This window comes from Microtus oregoni, unplaced genomic scaffold (assembly GCF_018167655.1).
Source record: "Microtus oregoni isolate MIOR12 unplaced genomic scaffold, Mior012 000060F_ref0000265, whole genome shotgun sequence".
NCBI classification, from domain to species: domain Eukaryota; kingdom Metazoa; phylum Chordata; class Mammalia; order Rodentia; family Cricetidae; genus Microtus; species Microtus oregoni.
This window is the reverse complement of record NW_024543870.1, coordinates 1,916,802-1,937,076: the sequence shown is the minus strand read 5'-3', so window position 1 is coordinate 1,937,076 and position 20,275 is coordinate 1,916,802. Positions and strand designations below refer to the sequence as shown.

Sequence of the window (20,275 nt, the reverse complement as noted above, 5' to 3'; positions counted from 1 at the left end):
GCACCTTCTGCGTGCTCATCCCTGTTCACCAGCCTTTGCTGGGAAGGGCATTTCTTGGCGATGATAGTGAAGCCCTGGTCCCATCTGGCCAGGTGACCATCATAGCATTGGCCAGTTTAGCTTCAGATCTCCAGTTACAGTCCTGTCCCCTGTAGAGGACGACACCAGTGAGTAGGTGCTTTACAGTAACAAAAAACAAAATAGAACTAAGAGAAGGTAAATCCGACTTTATTCTTTTCTTTTGCCTCTCAAGGGTCTGTCATTTCAGGCTGAGTGTGTGTGTGTGTGTGTGTGTGTGTGTGTGTGTGTGTGTGTATACTTCTTAAATTTTTTGATGAATTATTTATTTTTATTATATGTGTGTTGGTGGTTTTCCTGCAGCATGTCTGTGTAAGGGTGTCAGATCCCCTGGACTGTAGTTACAGACAGTTGTGAACTGCCATGTAGGTACCAAGAATTCAACCCAGGTTCTCTGGAAGAGCAGCCAGTACTCTGAGCTGCTGAGTCACCTCTCAGTCCCTTCTCTTAATATACCATTCATTTGCAGGCCTCATCCTTATGCCTCCAACCCTATTAAGCATTGATTTTCAAGAAAGACTACATACTCAGTCTAATGACTGTCTCGGGCAGGAAGGGCGGCAGCAAAATTAGAGATTACTAAAGTTTTCTCTAATTTATTAGAAACCTTTGAACTGGAAGGAATTTCATAAGTTGAAATATTATGGATGTGATATAAAAAGTTTTATTTCTTTGGGGGATGGTATTTCATCTTAAGGTTTATAATCCATCCGGGAAAGTCAGGTCAAGATCAAGGCAGGAACCTGGAGGCAGTAACTGATGCACACATGATGGGGTTGTTTACTGGCTTGCCTACTCCACTTTCTTATACCACCCAGGACCACCTGCTCAGGGATGTCACCACCCACAGTGGTCTGGGTCTCCCCACATCTAGCTGTATTTCTTAAATATCGTCATCTTGCTGTAAAGCATGCACATGGTAGCGTCACGGCACAGAGTAGTTTACAGCAGGTGGTGCGGTGGACAGTGGTCATGTCTGAACCATGTTCCTGAGGACCCTTCTTTGTGTATTGGTGTTTAAGGAAGTGAAGTCGTGTGCCTTCAGACCTCTGTTACCATTGCCAGATGAAGTACACTACACTGTATCCCCACTGCCCCATACCATCTCTACTCTGATGCGCTCCCCAACTGACCCAGCATGACATACCTTATCTGTTTAGATAGTATGGTTTTGATCAATATTAGGTTACTGCAATAGGAACTGTAATGAAGAACGAGTTAGAAGTTATAATCTGATTCTTGAGGTGACTGAAACATTTAGCAACCCAGCAGATGGAGGTTTCCTATGAAACATAAATATTTATTAATATGAACATGACTTAAGGAATTTAGAAATCCTAATCTAGAAGTCTCTAATGTTTGACTTAAAGTCCACTTGGAAATTTTGGTTAACATTGAATCTAATAGACAGCACAATCTACATATAGCAGTACTAAGTGCCTGGTGACATAATGTGCTGAAGACAAATGATCTAGGATGAGTACTAACCTCTTAAGAATTTGTGTTAAAAACAGATACTGTGAGAACTGGGCGGTAGTGGTGCATGCCTTTAATCCCAGCACTCAGCTATATACACCATGGGTCTGACATACATGTCAAATTAGAATTCTATCTCCAAAGCACCTCATGTCATCTCTCCGGCCTTTGGCCTTGGGTTTTTAATTCATCCATAGTCACATAGTATACTAGCCCTAATCTCAGAAACATAGACCCTTGAATATAAAAGAAAGAAGGGCAAACTTACTTATTAGTTACTTCTTGGCTCAAAATCATGACAAATTCTTCTCACGTGTTATCTCATTTAAATTCAGCCAGAAACATTTGGTTTGTCCCATACCCTTCATGCTACTGCTGAAATCATGGGCCTGTCTTGCCAGGCTGGTTGTTATTATAGTTCACGGGGTGACTGTGATATATCTTATAATTAATAAACAAGTGAAGGACTCCTAGGTTTACAGATGAGTAAGGGCACACCTAATACGTTTAAATTTTCCAAAGCTTCCTGGAAAAAGGAGTTTGGGTTGAGCTTTGAAGAGCATCTGCTACCCCATGGGACTGAGAGTTGAACTTAAGGAACCATCAGTTCCTCTTCCTTTTCTTCATTGGTCTCTCTCTCTCTCTCTCTCTCTCTCTCTCTCTCTCTCTCTCTCTCTCTCTCAGACTATTATCAGCCTTTGAAACTGGAGGCAGATGAACCACCAGGAGAGAAGAAATAACCCTCTCAGAAAATAAGTTCCTCTTATTTTCTCAACTGTGTGGATATACCTTACTGGTTAGGATCTCAGTTCTGCTTCCACCTGTCTATTCAACTTTGGGGATTTAGTTTCGTGGGTTTCAATTCTCTGAAATACAAAATAAGGATAATATATGTATGCCTTACAAGGTTTATCTGTGGATTCATGAGATTAGATTTGTAACCAGCAGAGTGCCTGGTCACAAGTACTCACTGACAAATTATAGCCATAATTAACAATACATGGAAGCGTAATGATAGATGCTTGTCTACAACATCAGAACATTTACAGTGGTTCAGAGTCTCAGAGTTTGCACTTGAAACTGGTCCCAAAATTAACACAAAAGTAGCGTGATTGTTCTCGTGTTGCAGGGACAGTACTGGCCAAACCTTTGGCAGTTATTTGGTATAGCTATTTGGTATACATACTACATACATACATACATGCATTCAGTGATCCTATAGTTTTGATTTCTATCTCCTTCAAGGCCTAGTTGCTGCCCAAGCTGTAATTAACTTAGCATGTCTTGATTAATAGAAAAGTTAAAAACTATAGCCGGGCCGTGGTGGCGCACGCCTTTAATCCCAGCACTCGGGAGGCAGAGGCAGGCGGATCTCTGTGAGTTCGAGACCAGCCTGGTCTACAAGAGCTAGTTCCAGGACAGGCTCCAAAACCACAGAGAAACCCTGTCTCGAAAAACCAAAAAAAAAAAAAAACAACAAAAAAAAAAACCAAACAAAAAAAACTATAGAACTCTGCTGAGTCTTTAATAAACTTTATCTCTAGACAAAATATTTACTTACCTGGCCATTCATTTTTCTGGGCAAGCCTACTCTTTTTGTGCAAAGTTGAATTTCAGTTATTTTAGATGAAACACAAGGGTTGATATCAACATAATAGGAACTCGACCAAAATATTTAAGAAAAACAAAACCAAACAAACCCATCATTCAGATTACACTTGTAATTGTTTTCTTTAACTTAGGAACTTTGCTTTATACATTGTTGAAAAATTAAATACCATTATGTTTGCCTTTGGGCCTAATTTTTTTTTTTTAATCTGATGCCTACCCAGGACTGGGTTAACATGACTTTCAGCTGAACTTAACCAAGGACTTGTTGCCCTTATGTTTCCTATCATCACAGGACAGTCTAGGCCTGAGCCGAAGAATCATTTGTTAGGCAGGAAAGCATTTTTCCAGTGTGTCTCCTCTCAGTATCATTTTATAATCTATCGATCATCTAAGCCTGAATTTGTAAAACTGAGCCATGCATTTGAGTAAATGTTACTGTCTCCCTTTGTCATTTGCTTAAATTTCTTTTACTACAAAGGATCTAGTGTGGTTGACTAGCATGCCTGAGGCCCTGGATTATGTTTTCATTACTATAAAATATAATTAAAAGCCGGGCGGTGGTGGCGCACGCCTTTAATCCCAGCACTCGGGAGGCAGAGGCTGGCGGATCTCTGTGAGTTCGAGACCAGCCTGGTCTACAGAGCTAGTTCCAGGACAGGCTCCAAAGCCACAAAGAAACCCTGTCTCGAAAAACCAAAAAATAAATAAATAAATAAAAATAAATAAATAAATATACATATATATATATATAATTAAAGTAACTGTGTGTAGACTCAAGAAAATAAAGATAATTGGCCCTCAGTCATAGGGCTGGAGAGATGGCGCAGGAGTACTTCCTGTGCAAACATGAGAACCTGAGTGTGGGTCCCAGCACCCACATAGAACCATAGTATGGCAGTGTCTGGGCAAAAGATAGAGACAGGCAGAGCCCTGGCCCTCATTCAGCTCCTTGGCCAAATCAGTGAGCTCCACATTGAGTGGGAGACACTATCTCAGAAAAAGAAGGTGCTAGACCTTACCAACCGCAACAGCCAGCATTGGTCTTTCCCTTTACAGGTGCACACAGGCACACACCAGTTATTGCTTCCAGTGTCTTAATATAATTTCAGGATGTCTCATATAGTAATTAAATTAGAATTTTTGGTGGAATACCTCCTATATTTTATGAAAACTGAGATAATATGCATTTAGTGGTTAAGTTGATTGAATTTCTGCTTTGGTTTGGTTTGAGTCTAAAGCTCAAACCCAAGCCCTTGTACAGTCCAAACACATGCTTCTACTGCTAAGCTACAGCCTCCAGCCCCCAATTAGTTTAAATACAAGACTTCAGATTTATTGTAAGAGTCATTATATAGCCAGCACAAGGAAATAGATGAGAGATGGTTAAAGAGCCAAATGGGAAAGCCTGGACCTGGGTATGATGGTGCACACTGTTCGTCCCAGCACTTGGGAGGCAGAGACAGGCAGATCTCAGTAAACTGAAGGTTAGCTTGGTCTATACAGTGAGTTCTAGGATAGCCAGAGCTATATAATGGTTTCATGTCCTGAATGGGGCAACAGACTGAATTTCTCCTAGCTCCTTAAGGAACTATAGTCATTGCTCTTGAGTGAGTAGAACTGGGTTGGAGTCTCAGCTAGCAGCCCCTTTTTTCAAATGTACCAGGGTCTGGTAAGCGCAGCCACACTGCCCCTGGGCTCTGTGCAACTGAGGGATTATTCTTACCTCCCTTCCTCTGACCTCAAACTGTGAACAGAGTTCAGACTGTTGAGACTAGAAAACTAGCATGTTGGTGTTATTAATTGTGTGGATCTCCAACTTAATACACAGAGTGCAGATAAAACTCCTCTCGAGGATATAAGCAGTGCCACATGCATGCTTTCTATTCTGGGGGAAACGCAACACTTAAATTCCTTTCTTTCTCATCAAAGTATGTAGCCATTTTTGTTCATCTTTAATAAAAGTGGATTTTAGTTAGCCAGTCATCACAATGCACAAATAAGAAGGCTCAGTTCATCTCAGAGCAGCTCATGTCTCACGTGATGCACAAAGAAAGACATGGGCTGGCCTTTCACAGTTTACCTGGCAGTAGAGATTTTTGTTTGGTTGGTTTTGTTCTTAAATGAAAACCTGGTGCTGTGTGCTAATTTTCCTCTGCCTTTAATGATGACTCATTACCTTCCTACATATTTTTTTTTTTCTTTCCTTGAGCCAGCAAGAAAAATCTTGCAGGAGAGGAGGGGGAAACAGTGCTTTGAGGAACACAGTACTTAAATACTGTTACTGGGTTTTCATTGGCTGTCTCCTCTCTTACTGTAGCCAGTCTAGTGCTTCCTCCTGCAAATCCCTCCCTCCCCACCCCCTCCTGCAAGTGAGTTCTCCCGGTGTCTGTTGCTAGCGACTGACTGCAGGCTGTATGTAGGCATCTCTCATTCAGAATGGACATTGATGTACTGAGCAGAGAAGAAAGCTTCCAGCGATGTTCCGTTTGTCACAGTTGTCTGGCTTTTTAAAGGACTCCCAGAGAGAGATACTGCAGGTTCTGTATGGTAGCACAGACTGATTTCTTCTCCAGACTCTTAAGTTTCCAGAAGCTTAAATATAGAGCCCTGTTTTAAAAAAAGGAAGAGAGAATTTGCGTGTTAATCGGCCTTGTGAAGAAGTGCTTCATCACCCTCCCGCACCTCCCCGTGCTCTGGCGTGTGGTGTGGCCGTGGCTCTCTAGGTTAGGATTCTGAACTGGCTGCAGCAATGCTCATGTGTTAGCTGAGTAGAGTTCTCCGACAGTCAGTCGCAGGCTGCTTGCTACAAGGTTGTTTTTTGTTTTTGTTTTTTTCCTTCCTTTGGATTCCAAAATGCCATCCAAAGAGTCTTGGTCGGGGAGGAAAACTAACAGAGCTACAGTTCACAAACCAAAACAAGAGGGCCATCAGCAAGGTTTATTGATAGCAGCATTGGGAATGAAACTGGGTTCTCAAAAGTCGTCCGTGACAATCTGGCAACCTCTGAAACTCTTTGCTTATTCGCAGTTGACATCACTTGTTAGAAGAGCGACTCTGAAAGAAAATGAACAAATTCCAAAATATGAAAAGGTTCACAATTTTAAGGTAAGAATGTTTTGTTTCTGACCCTTTTCCTATAAGAAGCACTCAGTACTTAGAAGGTGTGGTGTTAAAGGCTCATCTTCCAAAGCCTTTGAAAGATTGCATGATTTGACTGCAGTGTTATTGCTATTCAAGGAAAGCGATGTCTAAATCCCAATTTTATTTAAGGAAGAGGTGAATAAAGCTCATAGAACTCCAGCCCCATTTTTCTCAGATGCTGTAGTAATGTTCCCTTTAATTACTGTGTATACACTGGTAAGTCTTGATTGGTATTATAAAGGTCTCTGAATCATGAGTTAGGCATTGCATGTATCTGTGTTGCAGTATGTCTAAATACCTTTGTTGGCGATTTCAGGGGGATTAGCTCTTACATGTTGGGTTCTGGTCAAAGGCTTTGCTGTAGCAGGCATGTGCAGTTGCATCTGGAGTGAGCAGATGGTGTGCCTTTCCCATAGTTTCTGTCTTTTCTCCTCCCTCCGTTAATAAACTGACCACGATTAAAGGACAATTGCTGCCCTGCAACCATAGAGGCTGTGACTGACAGCTTCCCTTCACTTCCTCGGGGTTGGCTTTCACCTTTGTTTTTAATTACTGCTGTGGCATGTTTTATGCAGTGTACCTGAATCTTCTTTTATGAAGGTGATATGTATGATGGCCTGAGCGGTGTCCAGATCTTGCCTGTACTTACTGCATGGTATAAGGCCTTGAAGTTGTGCCCTTTGCATTCTAGTTCAGGGGTATGCAAAGTGAAATCGTGCGTGAGGAGACCCAGTTCCACTTCACAGCAGATGAGCCAGCATTTCTGTGGTAACTTCCTGATAGTTAAAAGTTGTCTAAGGCTCAAGAATATTCCGTTTAGACAGAAAATCATTCATGCTGATGTTAGAATGGGAATATTTGTTTACAAAAAGATGTTAGAGCTCGAAATTTTTGTCTTTGATATGTTAATTTATTCAATCTTTTAAATATTTATTTGTCATATCAGAGGCACCAGGCTCTCTATCAAGTGACTTCACCCCAGCTTTATAAACCACCCTGATTTTTAACACCAGCATTTATTTTGCTCATGCTAAAAACAAAAACACTCTGCCTCAGTGTACCCTGCATTTTCTATAGTGAGGAATAGATTCTAGTCTTCATATCTTTTGGGGTTAATCATATGAACCTTACTTTTCAACTGGCATTTTTGCTTTAAAATGGAGTTGAGACAGCTCAGCAGATCAAACCTTGACAGGAGATGGAAATCATGAGCACACCCAGTCTTAGCCACATCGTAAACCAACTCAGCCTTTTAAGATCCAGAAGAAAACAGACAAACAAATGAGCCGGCTACCGGACTCTGGTGATTTATAGCCTGGTCTTGCAGGACTTTACAAGGAAAATGGCCCCCTAAAATGGCTATTAAGTTTGTAATCAAGAATCACCTGCATGTTCTAGAAATTCTGGGACTTCCAAAGCATCTTCAGAGAAGTGCAGTCTAGTTTACTAGGTAAAACAGGCCTGTGAGATTGTCATTTTAGTGCTAAGTCGGTTTCTGTAAATATTTTTTGTCATTATTGTTTGGAAGTAAACACGTCTGTTGAAAAATTTGCATAAACAAGCATATCCTTTCCCCTCTCCTGCAGATCATATCTTTAGTTCTTTTCACATAGCTTTATAAGAAGTGAGTGCTGTGTGATCAAGTGTGACCCTCGCCACCCAGGTTACTATAAAGACCCCACCACACACACAACTGGAGACAGAACCTAGAACCTTGCATGTGCTGGGCAAGCAGTGCAAACTCTGTCCCTGCCCTCAGCGTCCTTCTTTTTCTTTATTTGGGTTTTTTTCTGTTTTAAACACATAAAACATGGGGGCTTCTCTCTCTGGAGTAGAAGCTGAGGCCCTGCTGAGACTTGCTCTCCAACCCTGTCCTTCGTCAAGAAGAGCCTCCTGGGAGACGGAAACATGGCACAGTGCTTAAAATCTCTAAGGTCAGGAGTCTCAGAATCCAACTCTTCCTGATATAAATAGCTCCATTATTTTTAAAATGTGCCTGTGGAGTAACATTATTTTAAAAAAAGAAAAGAAAAGAGAAAGGGTCATAGTTGACTTCAGAGACTATCCCTGAAAGGATTCCAGCCCCCAGCAGGAGTTCACTCCCACACAGATGCTGGCTTAGAAGGACACTGCTTGTCCACATATGCAGTCAGGTCTGCTGTGGGAAAGCTGGAGTGTTTCCATGATGATTGTCAGTCATGTGACCTGCCAGTGGCTCTCTCTCTCAGTGGAGTGTGTTCAGAGTAACTTCGACCTCGCCAAAGCCTCCTTTCAGGGTGCCTCTTGAGCTCCTGTTATGTAATGCTGCCTGGTGCTGTGTACAGCTGTCAGCCCTTCTTTGGGGGTGAATCCAAGACACGGTTACCTTTGGTGAAAGCATTCAGCAAGGCGGAAGCCATTCGGAGCACCTGACCCTGTGATTGGAGATTTGTAGGAGAAAAAAAAAAATCTGTTGTTACGTAACACTTTCTCCTTTTCTGCTCCCACCTCTCCCTCCCTCCTCTTCCCTCCCCTCCCCTCTGTTGTTACTTACATCATAGAAAGGCTACTGTATCTAGAGAGGTTATCATTTGAGAAATAAATATACCACATTCTATATTATAGTATAGTAAGATGTCAATGTTAATTTTAGCATAATTCCAAAAATGCTAGAGGAAGGGATTCTGGATATTTTTACCAAAAAGTAAAATAAAATAAATGTTGCAGGAGACACGTTTATCCCAACTTGAGCATTAGATGTATATAATGTGTGATAACATCACATATTACCCCATAGTTTTTATTTTTTTAGTTCACACATAAATTAGTACATATATATTAGGTATCATGTGATGTTTCAATCTGTATATATGCTTTATTTAATTAACATAAAATTGTATATATTTTTAACTAATCAACTTCTTTTAAGAATTACTCTATTCTGAGTTGGTGACATGGGTAAAGATACTTCCATGGCTCCTGGCTGAAGGATTTTATCTCTGGGACCTACATAGTGGAAGAAGAGAACCAACTCCCCATAGTACCTCTGCACCCCAAAACACGCCCTAAATAAAGCAAATTTTTAAAAATTTTTAAAGAGTTTTTCTCTGTCCTAATAACCACATGTAGAAAACACAAAAAAATATCAAAAGCAAAGCAGAAACAGCCAGCTTCCCCGCCTGCTCAGTCATTGTAGCCTACTTTCCAGGCTCTGGGAAGGACACTGAGCGCTGATGTGTCCTGGGGCATTGCTTGTGATGTGTACCATTGCTTATGTGGCCTGAATGCTTAATGTCTCTAACCTCTTTCTGTAGTAGGAAACTTAAGTTCCTGGCCCTCTAGGCTCATGGTAGTCACTACTTTATTATGACATATTACCTCTGACTGGGCATTTTTTTTCTGGATTTGTATTAATTAGTTTATACTTGAAGAGCGACTGAGTCTCCCCTTCCACCTAGTAGTAGAGATTACAGTGTGGTAGAGAGCCTTGGATGATCTTGGGGGCTCCCACTCAGCTCCCAGGCAGAGTGGGGTTTACATAAGAATATCTGAGTGTTTCATGTACCACAGTGTACAACGAAATCCTCTTAATTTTTTATTCCCTCCAAGTTGAGTTATAAAATGTTTTGTCTAATTAGTTGCTTAATCAAAAGGTTGTATAATACAAAAATCAAGAAGAGATAAAGTAATAACAGAAATCTGGCTACCTGGGCAACTTAACTAATTAAAAGAAAAACATATTAGCAGTTATAAAGCTAGGGCATAGCTTAGTGGTAGAGCACTTGCCCAGCGTGTGCAAGACCCAGAACCTAATTCCTAGCTCTGCACAGAGAACTTACAGTGAATAGTACTTTATGATGACATTGGTGTATTTGTTAAGGTGGTAAGTGGGTGATTTTAGTTCCATGTACTACTTGCCTTCTGCATGCAGATGGGAGATGTCAGATATTAACAGATTTAGTGTTGCCATGTACAGACATGAGTCCCAAAGTGTGAATTGGTGATATAATTCAGATAATCCCATGGCAGGAGCCTTATGCAATAAGGCTAGTGATTCAGGACCTGCTAGATGAAGAGATAGCAAGCACATGGCCAGCAGACAGCATCCTGCCGCTTGGTAACCAGAGGGCAGCAGTGGCCACACTCACGCTGAAGAGGCCTCTCCCTCCTAGGACACAACACAGATCCAGGCCCTCTGCTCTTCTATTTGATACGTATCTAAGAGTTTTGTTTCTTAAACTGAAGTGAAATGTTCTGTGCAGTGATTGTGCCTGCCCACCAGCCGTGCCACCACTCTCCCCTCTCCCCACCCTTCTTTCCCTTTCTTGCCACAGGTGGTAAAGTGCTGGCAACTGGCACGTGTGTAAGAGGTGTGGACTGAGTGAGTACATAGTGCAACATCGTGGACCTGTTATTTTCAAACCAATTTTTATGACGGCAAGAAATCCCAACAAAAAAAATTATTCTGAGGACCTGTATTGTTTTATATTAACTATATTTACATATTTTTGAAAATGAAACAAAAATCATGTTTTAATCTCTGTGCCTTTTTTTTTTTCAATTTTGTGATAGAATGTAACTGTATAGCCCAGTTTGACCTTGAACTAATTATGTAGCCCAGGCTGGCCTTAAGCTCCAGCTCCTCTTGCCTCATCTTCATTAGTGTGGTTATCCTGAAGTGTCTCGTTAATTTTTTTACAGTAATGAACTGTCCTTTATGGACATGAACATGGAGTATCCCACGTGAGATTTTAAAGGAGTAGCTTTTCTGTAAACAAGAGGTTAAAGGAACTGCAATGTGTATTTTATCTTAAGCACACTCCCCCTCTCCTCACTTTGAATGTGGGACAAAGACGACAAAAATAGTCCAGATTAGTGCATACTGGGGTTCTCTCTGCCTCTACCGTCAGACAGGGAAAGACTGATGAGCAGAACTAGGAGGTTGGAAAAGTCGCCTATGTGGTCCCTGTAAGAACGTCACTTCTGTTCCCTGGCATAGTGTTCTGCTGTGTAGACCCCAAAATAATAAAGAGCCATGCCTCTGCCTCTGCTGTCCGGAAGGCTGTGCTCTCTGTGCTGTCTCTGCCCCAGCACCACAGCCTTCTCACCTTACTCTCCGTGCTGATGGTTCTGATACTCCAAGTGCAAGTCTAGATCCTTAAGATGACCGTAAAGATTGTGCCTCTCATTAAAACCCAGAAAGAAGCATTTCGCAAAAGGTCCTGGTGGTTTGCTTAGTCACATTATACTTCACGGCCATTTCATGGGCAGGAGTAGTTCTACATAACTCGGAAGTAACGTGTTGTATCTAGATTCTCACAAAGCATTGCTTTTTAAAGATTTGTTTTTATTTCATGTGTTTCTGTGAGTGCCTCCTTTACTGTATGTGCATCACGTAAGTACAGAGACACAGAGGCCAGAAGAGAGTATCAGATCCCCCAGAACTGAAATTAAAGGCAGTTGTGAACCATCTGCTGTGGAAGCTGGGAACTGAACCTGGGTCCTTTGGGCGAACAGTCAGAGTTCTTAACCACTGGTCCATCTCTCCATTAGTGCTAAGATATTTTGTAATCTGATTTTATTTTCCCATGTTCCACAGTTTTACTTCCCTTATTGGTACTGCCTTTCTGGTACAAATTACCTTTTGTGAAGGTGTACAACATTGTCTCTTTTTTTATTTTCCCCATACATATTTGCTAAATTATTTTTCTTAAAATGATCCCATTGGGTCAGACATATCTTAGAAACAACCTCTTGCAGAATTCCCTCCTACACCCATGTGACCCAGAAAAATTTACTCTTACATACCCATGGTATGTCACTGTTAAACACACTAAAAGAGAAGCATACTTACAGTCTTGAAACTTATTGTCCACACTGTTTCTCAGATCGGAAAGGAGACTGCTCCAGCTTCCCTGGCATGTTCTCCACCTCCTCATCATTCATTCCTCACGTGTGTGTGAGCAGCTCCTACATGTTCACCACCCTGCCAGGCATGCAGAGGGTAGAGTAATTGTCACCTGATCCTTGGGAAGCAAATACCAGTCTGATGAGAAGAAAAGGAGAACATGATGTGTATGTGTGAACATGGATGTTAAAGTTCTTTACTAATGGCCTTCTCCCTAGAATTCAGTGTTCAGTGTGTGAACATGATGTGAAGGGGCTGTGAACATCATGCTTCTGCTCGTAGGAATATGGCAGCCAGAAACAAATATGCAAAGCTCAACTAGAAATCCACAACAGAGTCCTTCAAGCTTCGGGCAGGGTTTTGATTTTTTACTTTTGATGTTGGGATTTTGTTTGTTTTTGTGAGAAGAAGATAAGATCTACTTTGTTAAATATTTAAGTGTGCTATTAACTGGGCACCGTTAACTAGCCAATGTCATTAATGAGGTACCATTGACTAGCCAGTGTCATTAGCTAGGCCCCGTTGACTAGCCAGTGTCATTAACTAGGCCCCGTTGACTAGCCAGTGTCATTAACTAGGCCCCGTTGACTAGCCAGTGTCATTAACTAGGCCCCGTTGACTAGCCAGTGTCATTAACTAGGCACCGTTGACCAGCCAGTGTCATTAACTAGGCACCGTTGACCAGCCAGTGTCATTAACTAGGCCCAGTTGACCAGTCAGTGTCATTAACTAGGCCCCGTTGACCAGCCAGTGTCATTAACTAGGCCCCGTTGACCAGCCAGTGTCATTAACTAGGCCCCGTTGACTAGCCAGTGTCATTAACTAGGCCCTGTTGACTAGCCAGTGTCATTAACTAGGCCCCGTTGACTAGCCAGTGTCATTAACTAGGCCCCGTTGACTAGCCAGTGTCATTAACTAGGCCCCGTTGACTAGCCAGTGTCATTAACTAGGCACCGTTGACTAGCCAGTATCATTAACTAGGCACCGTTGACTAGCCAGTGTCATTATTTAGGCACAGGTGACTATCCAGTGTCATTAGCTAGGAACTGGTGATTAGTTAATAGCACTGTTAACGTGGCACAAACAAAGTAGTAGATGAGCTAAAACTTTGTCACTTTTCTGGCCCCAGGCCCCGGCAGCTAGTCTCTGTGTCTATGGATTGAATTATTTGAGATTCCACACCTATGCAGATGTGTAGTTTGTCCCAGTGGACATGCCTATTTCACTTAGCACGATATTCTTCAGGTTCATCTATATTTATCATATGGAAAAAGTTCTCTCTTTCTGAAAGCTAAACATTCCTGTGCTGTCAACTTGACACAAACTTAGGCACATCTGGGAAGAAGGAATCTCATTTGAGGATTTGCCTCTGTCAGACTGGCCCATAGACAAGTCTGTGGAGCATTTTCTTGATTAATTATTGGTGTGGGGAGGGTTCAGCTCACATTGGGCAGTGCTACCCTGTTTGAGAAGGCCGGTGAAGCAGCCATAATGAGCAAGCCAGTAAGCAGCACTCTTCCATGGTCTGTGCATCAGTTCCTGCCTCCAGCTGCCTACCTTGCTTGAGTTTCCATCTTGGCTTTCAGAGGTCTGTGACCCATGATATATAGGCCAAAACATATCCTTTCCCCCAAGTTGCTTTTGGTTAGTGTTTTTAATCACAAAAAAAAAAAGAAAGCCAAAGTAAGACCATTTCATTGACTATATACTCATTTTTTTACTCATCCATCCATGACTACTAAGGGTTTTTTTTTCCATACTGTGACTGTTAAAAAATATTGTAAATATTAAAGCTGCTCTTGACAGAGGGTAAAGATACCTCTCTGAGATCCGGACTTCAGTCTTTTGGGGTTAATCATTAAGGAACTGCCATGCTGTTTTCAGTAGCAGCCAAACCATTTCCCATTCCCACCAGCACCATTCAGGTTTGCCAGCTTCTCCATGTTCTCACCAACTTTAGTTGTCTCAGGTTTTGGTTAACCCCCTTCCTAGCTGGTTTGAGGTGGTACCCATTGTAGTTTTGATTAGCGTTTTCCTCATTATTAATGATAGTACTTGATCTCTTCATGTACCTGTTAGTCATTTATGTATCTTCCATTAATAAATGTTTATTCAAGCCTCCTATCCTTTTTTCTTTTTTTGAGATGAGGCTCACACCATGCTTCCTTTTCAGGCTGCACTTGAGTTCCTGTGACACCCCTAAGTAGCAAGCACTCCTCCTTCCTCTCTACCCCCTCCCCCCCACACTGTAACTGTACCTCCCATTTTGCTGTGCAGGCAAGATTACTCAACTAGTAAAAGTGCTTGCCATGCAAGCCTGTGTTTGATCCCTAGAATCCAAGGTGGAAAGAAAGAATCAACTCATAAAAGTTGTCCCCTTCCCTCCATGTGCATGCCCTGGCAGGTGTGCACAAGCATGCACACACATTTACACACCAATAATAATAATAAATACAATTAAAATTATTTGGTGGTTGCTATTCAGTGACAGGAATTTATTATGTATTCTGATACTAACCCCATCAAATACTTAGTTTGCTGTGCTTTCTGCCATTCTGTCTGTAGTCTGTCACTGTTCTTCCTGTGTGCTCTTCCTCCTATTAAAACTCCACCTGTAACCTGTGCCCTGGCCTCATCTCTGCTCGGGCTCAGTCTAGTTCACAGAGGCATCCTTTCCTGGAGGTGTACAGGTTTGCTTTGCTGCTGACTATGGGGCCTCTGGTTTTTTGTTTTTTTTTTTCTTTTTAACTACATGGATCTATTGAATAGTATTTACCATTTGATAGACCAGTTGTGAGTCTCAGGAAGCCCAACCCAGACTGACAATGTGTCACAGAATTAGAAATCCATCATTAAGAATGCTCTCACCAGAACCCCAACTTCCAACTTTGAGCCTATTTTTAGCATCATTTTGTTGGCAGGATGGTGGCAGAGGCACCAGCTCTTTGTCTTGCCAGACTTTGGCCAATTGCAGAGAGGCAGTTTTGTCAGGCTCAAGGCCTGGCAGTCATTGCCTGATGGTATGTCCACGTCCATCTCTGCACAGTAGCTCCTGCAAGGAGGATAGGATGCTAACTGGCCCAGATCTAAGTGGTAGTTGTTTCTCAGACAAGGACTGTCACTGGAACTAAAGGTAAAATTCTTCAAGAAGTCTTAATATTCTAATGTGTATATACATTTAGTAACAGGATCCATATACATAAAGCCACAGTTGAACTGCAAATAAAATAGACAGTCCACAGCATAGAGATTTCAGTAATTCTGTCAGTGATAGAACAGACCAAAAACAGGGGCATGGGAACCTTTAATCAACCAGTTTGGTCTAGTTCATATTTATAACCAACTTCATTCAGTAATAGCAAAAGTCTGTACCTTTAAAGTAAGTGTGCAGTTTAAAGAGAGAGAGAATTGGCCTAGCAAGGTAGCAACTACACTTCTAATCCCAGCACTCAGGAGGCAGAGATGGGGAAAATCTCTGAGTTCAAGACCGAGCTCATCTACATAGTGAGACCCTGTATCAGTGAACTAATTAGATCTGAGGGCTAGAGAAATGGCTTAGCAGTTACCAATACATGCTGCTTTTATGGAGGACCCAGATTCTGTTCCCAGCACCGAAGATAGGTGGTTTGTAGCTGCCTGTTATTCCAGCTCCAGAAGAATTGATGTGGCTGCCCCATAGCCCCTGGCACTCTGTGCACATATACACATGCATACAAATAATTTAAAAAAAGCGTCTTTAGAAAGCCTTTTTCAAGATTACAATTACATACTGTCCCACTTCCCTTTCCTCCCTTCAACCCCTCCCATGTAAACCACCCTGTCCTCAAATTTACGACCTCTTTTTTAATTGTTGTTATATTTATGTGTGTATTTATGTGCTACATATATACATTGGGGTGTGTGTGTGTATTCCTAAATACAACCTCCCTAGTCTGTCTACTACTACTTGTATGTATATGCTCAGGGCTGACCATTTGTATCAGGTAACAAAGTAGTGTGTGGACTGTCTCTCCTACTATGTGGGTCCCGGGATCAGAGTCAGGTGGTCAGACTTGGCTGTCCTCCTGAGCTGGCTTGCTACCCTTAACATCTGACATTCTTCTACCTGAGCACCATCAATTTAGAGGGAACACTATCAGGAGGAAAGGATGAAACTATAGGCTTTAAACATCCACATTTTGAAATGGAAAGTGGTTTACTTATATTTGTTATTTTCCGTTTCTTATTTTGGTTTGGTTTGGTTTTTTGGTTTGCCTTTGCAGTCCTGGCTGTCCTGGAACTCTCTCTGTAGACCCGGCCGACCTCGAACTCAGATCTGCCTGCTTCTGCCTTCCGAATGCTGGGATTAGGGCATGTTCCACCATGCCCTGCTGCTGTTTTACTTTTTAATTACATAATTATACCTTGTAATGGACAGAAAAGCTAAGGATGGTAACATTATTTATTTTGGTATAGCCACTGTCAATCTGGAGGAACTTTTATGGTACTTCCCCCAATTTTGAACAGTTTTCCCATTCCTGAAATAAAAGTCATACTGATCAGAGTGATGCTGTGTGTTCACAGGTGTGCAGTTGGGTGCACCTGGCACAGCCCCTGCATCTCCTCCCTGTGATTATCTTCTCGGCAGCTAGCTGTAAAGGTCGTCAGCACCTAGGCCCTCACCAGCTGTCCCATGATTTCCTGATTCTGTCTGCTGCTGGCCTCTGACTTGTTCTCCCCCAGACACTTAACTGTCTCTGACTAGTGTTCAGAATTGCTTCAGCAAGAGCCCCATACACTTCTCTCTTCCCAGCTGAGGTCAGCATTACCAGTCTTTTGCATCAAAATGGCCAGTATAATGACAGTGTTGGTGCCTTAACTCAACTCAAACCTTACTCTGTAGATTTTTCTTAAGAATTTGAAGGCAGTTTTGACTAGCTTTGATTAAATAATAGTCAAGAAGGTAATTGATACTAAAAGCCCTACTATTTTCTTTATAACCCACCTTTGTTTGCAGGAGACTCTGTAGAGATTCATGTATTTACTGCTAATGTTCACAGCTGATATGATATGCATCTCTTTATGTCTTTACATATATGCATCTGTAATGTATGTATATATGTATACACTTTAACAGAAGTGATCAAATTAAGACTAAGATTGTAAATTTCATATCAAGTGATCAAAAATTTGTAAACTATCTTGGAGAGACTAACTTAAAACTGAGAACCATCTCTCTTAGTCTGATGGTGCAGGTTCATAAGCCCAGCACACAGGAAGGTCATGAGTTTCAGCCATCCTGCACTATAGAGTGAGGTGACTTTAACAGAAAAAAAAAAGGCGTATTGTTTCACTAAACTATAAAAATGAGGAGCACAGAAGAAATGGCCTTTCCTGCCTGGCTGCCTATTTCTGTGTTCTGTTCTCTTCTTTTGTTGCCCAGTACCTGCTAGAGGACTGAGTCATCAGAGCCACCCAAATGACAAGGCTACAGCTGAAATGTCAATGCCACCTTCGCCAGCAAAACCTCGCGGTCCTAATGTTCTTGTCACTTCCACTGTGGTTTACAAGGTCATTTGCCGTCATGTTTCTAAAGGGAGTGTGTTTGCCTGAGAGGGATAATGAGGATGTCGATGCAGTGTTATCTTGCAGTGGAGTGGGCTTCTCTTTTGCTATTTCTGTTATTGGTGTTCAAAGTGGAATTGTAAGTCTTGTGAACATGGTGAGAAGCGGGTAGCATGTGTGTTCATTATAACAAACCGCAGTGAGGATGACCTCACTGTATAAAAAGGTCCTTGCCTGGGAGACAGTGTGACACTGGCTATTGCCCCCAACACACCTCCCATGTCACACCCTCATTGCCCTTTTCAGCCTGGCTTTGGCTGGTGCATTCAGTAATAAGGCTTTATTGGGGTTTACTAATTAGTTTCATCTGATTGCTTAAACAGCAATTAGCATAAAAGGAGTTGTTCACAGGTGAAAAGTAATCGCACATACCAAAGTGATGATGTTGTCTTTTCCAGGAGCAAAAGAGAAAGGGGCTTTAAAACTAGCTGAACCTGCTGTTGTTCACTAAGGCGTGTGCCGTTTCATGTACTCTGTCACTTTGACTTGTCAAGATGGACCAGCAGCTTTAGAGGTAGCTTAGGAAAAATAGTTGTGTCCTCTTACCAGATGACCTCCTAGCTGGTAATGCTCCATGCTGCCGGAGATTGCTCTTTTGAGTTGTCTTACCAAAAGAATCTCCAAAGGCATTGCCTCTGGGGAACGGATACAGTTACTAGTGCAGGTATCACTGACTATAAAGAGATTATGCCCCCTCCCACCTTACAAAGCCTATGTGTGTGCTTCTGGTCCGACAGCAAGCAGAGGTTAGATTCCACTTGGAGGTGCCAAAGTAAGATGCCGCTGAAGTCTCTCACTCAACACAGGATCACTTCAGTTGGCTCAGTTGTCTAAAACTCAGAAAAAGGCAAATTTTTCATATGCTTACTAAGAGACGTGCATTATGCAACACTGTCTAAGACTTTGAAGACAGGCTGGAGAGATGGCTCAGCCATTGAGAGTGCTCCCTGGGGACCTGGATTTGATTCCCAGCACCGTGTGGCAGCTAACAATGGTCCAAAATTCCTGTTACAGAGGATCTGAATTGCTCTTCTGGCCTCTGTTAAGAATATTTCTTAGAACGAGCCTCTTGGCCAATGCAGATATTCCAATCAGATCAAATTAGACCGAATAAGAGATGCCCATGTTTAATGCAGTACTCCCGGGTGGCAATGAGAAAACATGGCAAGGGGAAGAGATTTAGTGTGGGAGACCACGCTAAACCCAGAGAGCACATGTACATTCTCTGGGGGACAGTTTAAGTAGCCTGTGGGAGTGGTCCTGAACCTCCCTGGGGAGGGGTCACTGCTTGGTGGGCTTTTCCAGAGGTGGAGTCTGGACCAGGCAACTCCCAGGGGAGGGGGCTTGAAATGGAGCTTCCTGCCCAGTATTCCAGAGATGGGTGCCAGGGGCTGGGATGAGGCCCTGGAATATAATAGCCTCTTCAGACACTGTTGAGGACCAGCCTCAACATAAATACTTTTTCAAAGGTAGGGGCATGGGAAAATAAAGACAGAAATTGCAAAACAGTATCGGGAGGGAGTTTCAGGGATTATTCAGGTCCTGAAATCACCCGCGCTTATTTTTCCACAGCTTTTATACCCAAGGTAAACTAGGGGAGAAGGAAACAAAAAGCTTCAGGATGACCCAAGTCACATATACTCACATACCCTTGGTCAGCCCCTCCCCAGGTGACTGCATAGTTACAGTGGAAGGAGCAACGAAGACTTCTCAGAAAGGTCTGACTGATGGCCCAAGCAGGTAAAGGCCCTTGCAGCCAATCTTGAGGACCCGACACATGGTGGAAGGCGAGAACCAGTTACCCCAAGTTCTGATTTCCATGAACACCCACACATACACATAAACAAATGAATGTAATAAAAGAAAAGCAAAAGAAGTCACGGAAAAAGAAAATTCTGAGATGGAACGTTTTCCTGTTTTCTATCCACTGCTAAGGAAAGGTTGTCGTTAGATTACCTAGTCTGCAGCAGTCATAGGGTTTCTATTGATGTGATAAACACCATAACCAAAAAAGGAACTTGGGGGCCAAAGGGTTTATTTTGGCTTACAATTCCACATTTCAGTTCATCATCAAAGCAAGTCAGCCTGGAGCTGGTGCAGAGGCCATGGAGGAACACTGCTTACTGGCTTGCTCACCATAACTTGCTCAGCCTGATTTTCTTATGTGACCCAGGACCACTTGTGCCCAGGAGAAGCATCAAACATTAGCTAAGACAATGCCATATAGGCCAGTCTTAGGAGGTAATTTTCACTTAAGATCTCCTCTCCCTAGATATGTCTAGGTTTGTGTGGAATTGACAAAACAAACAAAAACCTAACCAGGAAAATAGCTAAGAATCAGGAGTTAAGAAAGGGAGCAGGAGTAAGAAAGGAAGACAAAAGCAAAAACCTCAGGCACTTTAAATGAAAACTATGGAAACGACAGTGTTGCTTAGCTGTGTGCTTATCGAGGTTGCAGTAGTGTTTATTCCTGAAGTA

At 42.2% G+C, this 20,275-nt stretch overlaps 1 protein-coding gene across 3 annotated transcripts in view; it reads left to right on the top strand.

Moving 5' to 3' along the window:
• The window catches only part of LOC121439273 (N-chimaerin), a 142,382-nt gene that overhangs the window by 92,875 nt on the left and 29,232 nt on the right, over window positions 1-20,275 (top strand). For 2 of the 3 annotated variants that reach the window (XM_041639729.1, XM_041639730.1), the window contains one exon: window positions 6,193-6,270. In XM_041639729.1, the coding sequence (XP_041495663.1) occupies window positions 6,193-6,270 (78 nt within the window). Of the gene's footprint in view, window positions 1-5,544; window positions 5,976-6,192; window positions 6,271-20,275 lie in introns of those variants that run through there. The other variant, XM_041639731.1, reaches the window with a different exon arrangement.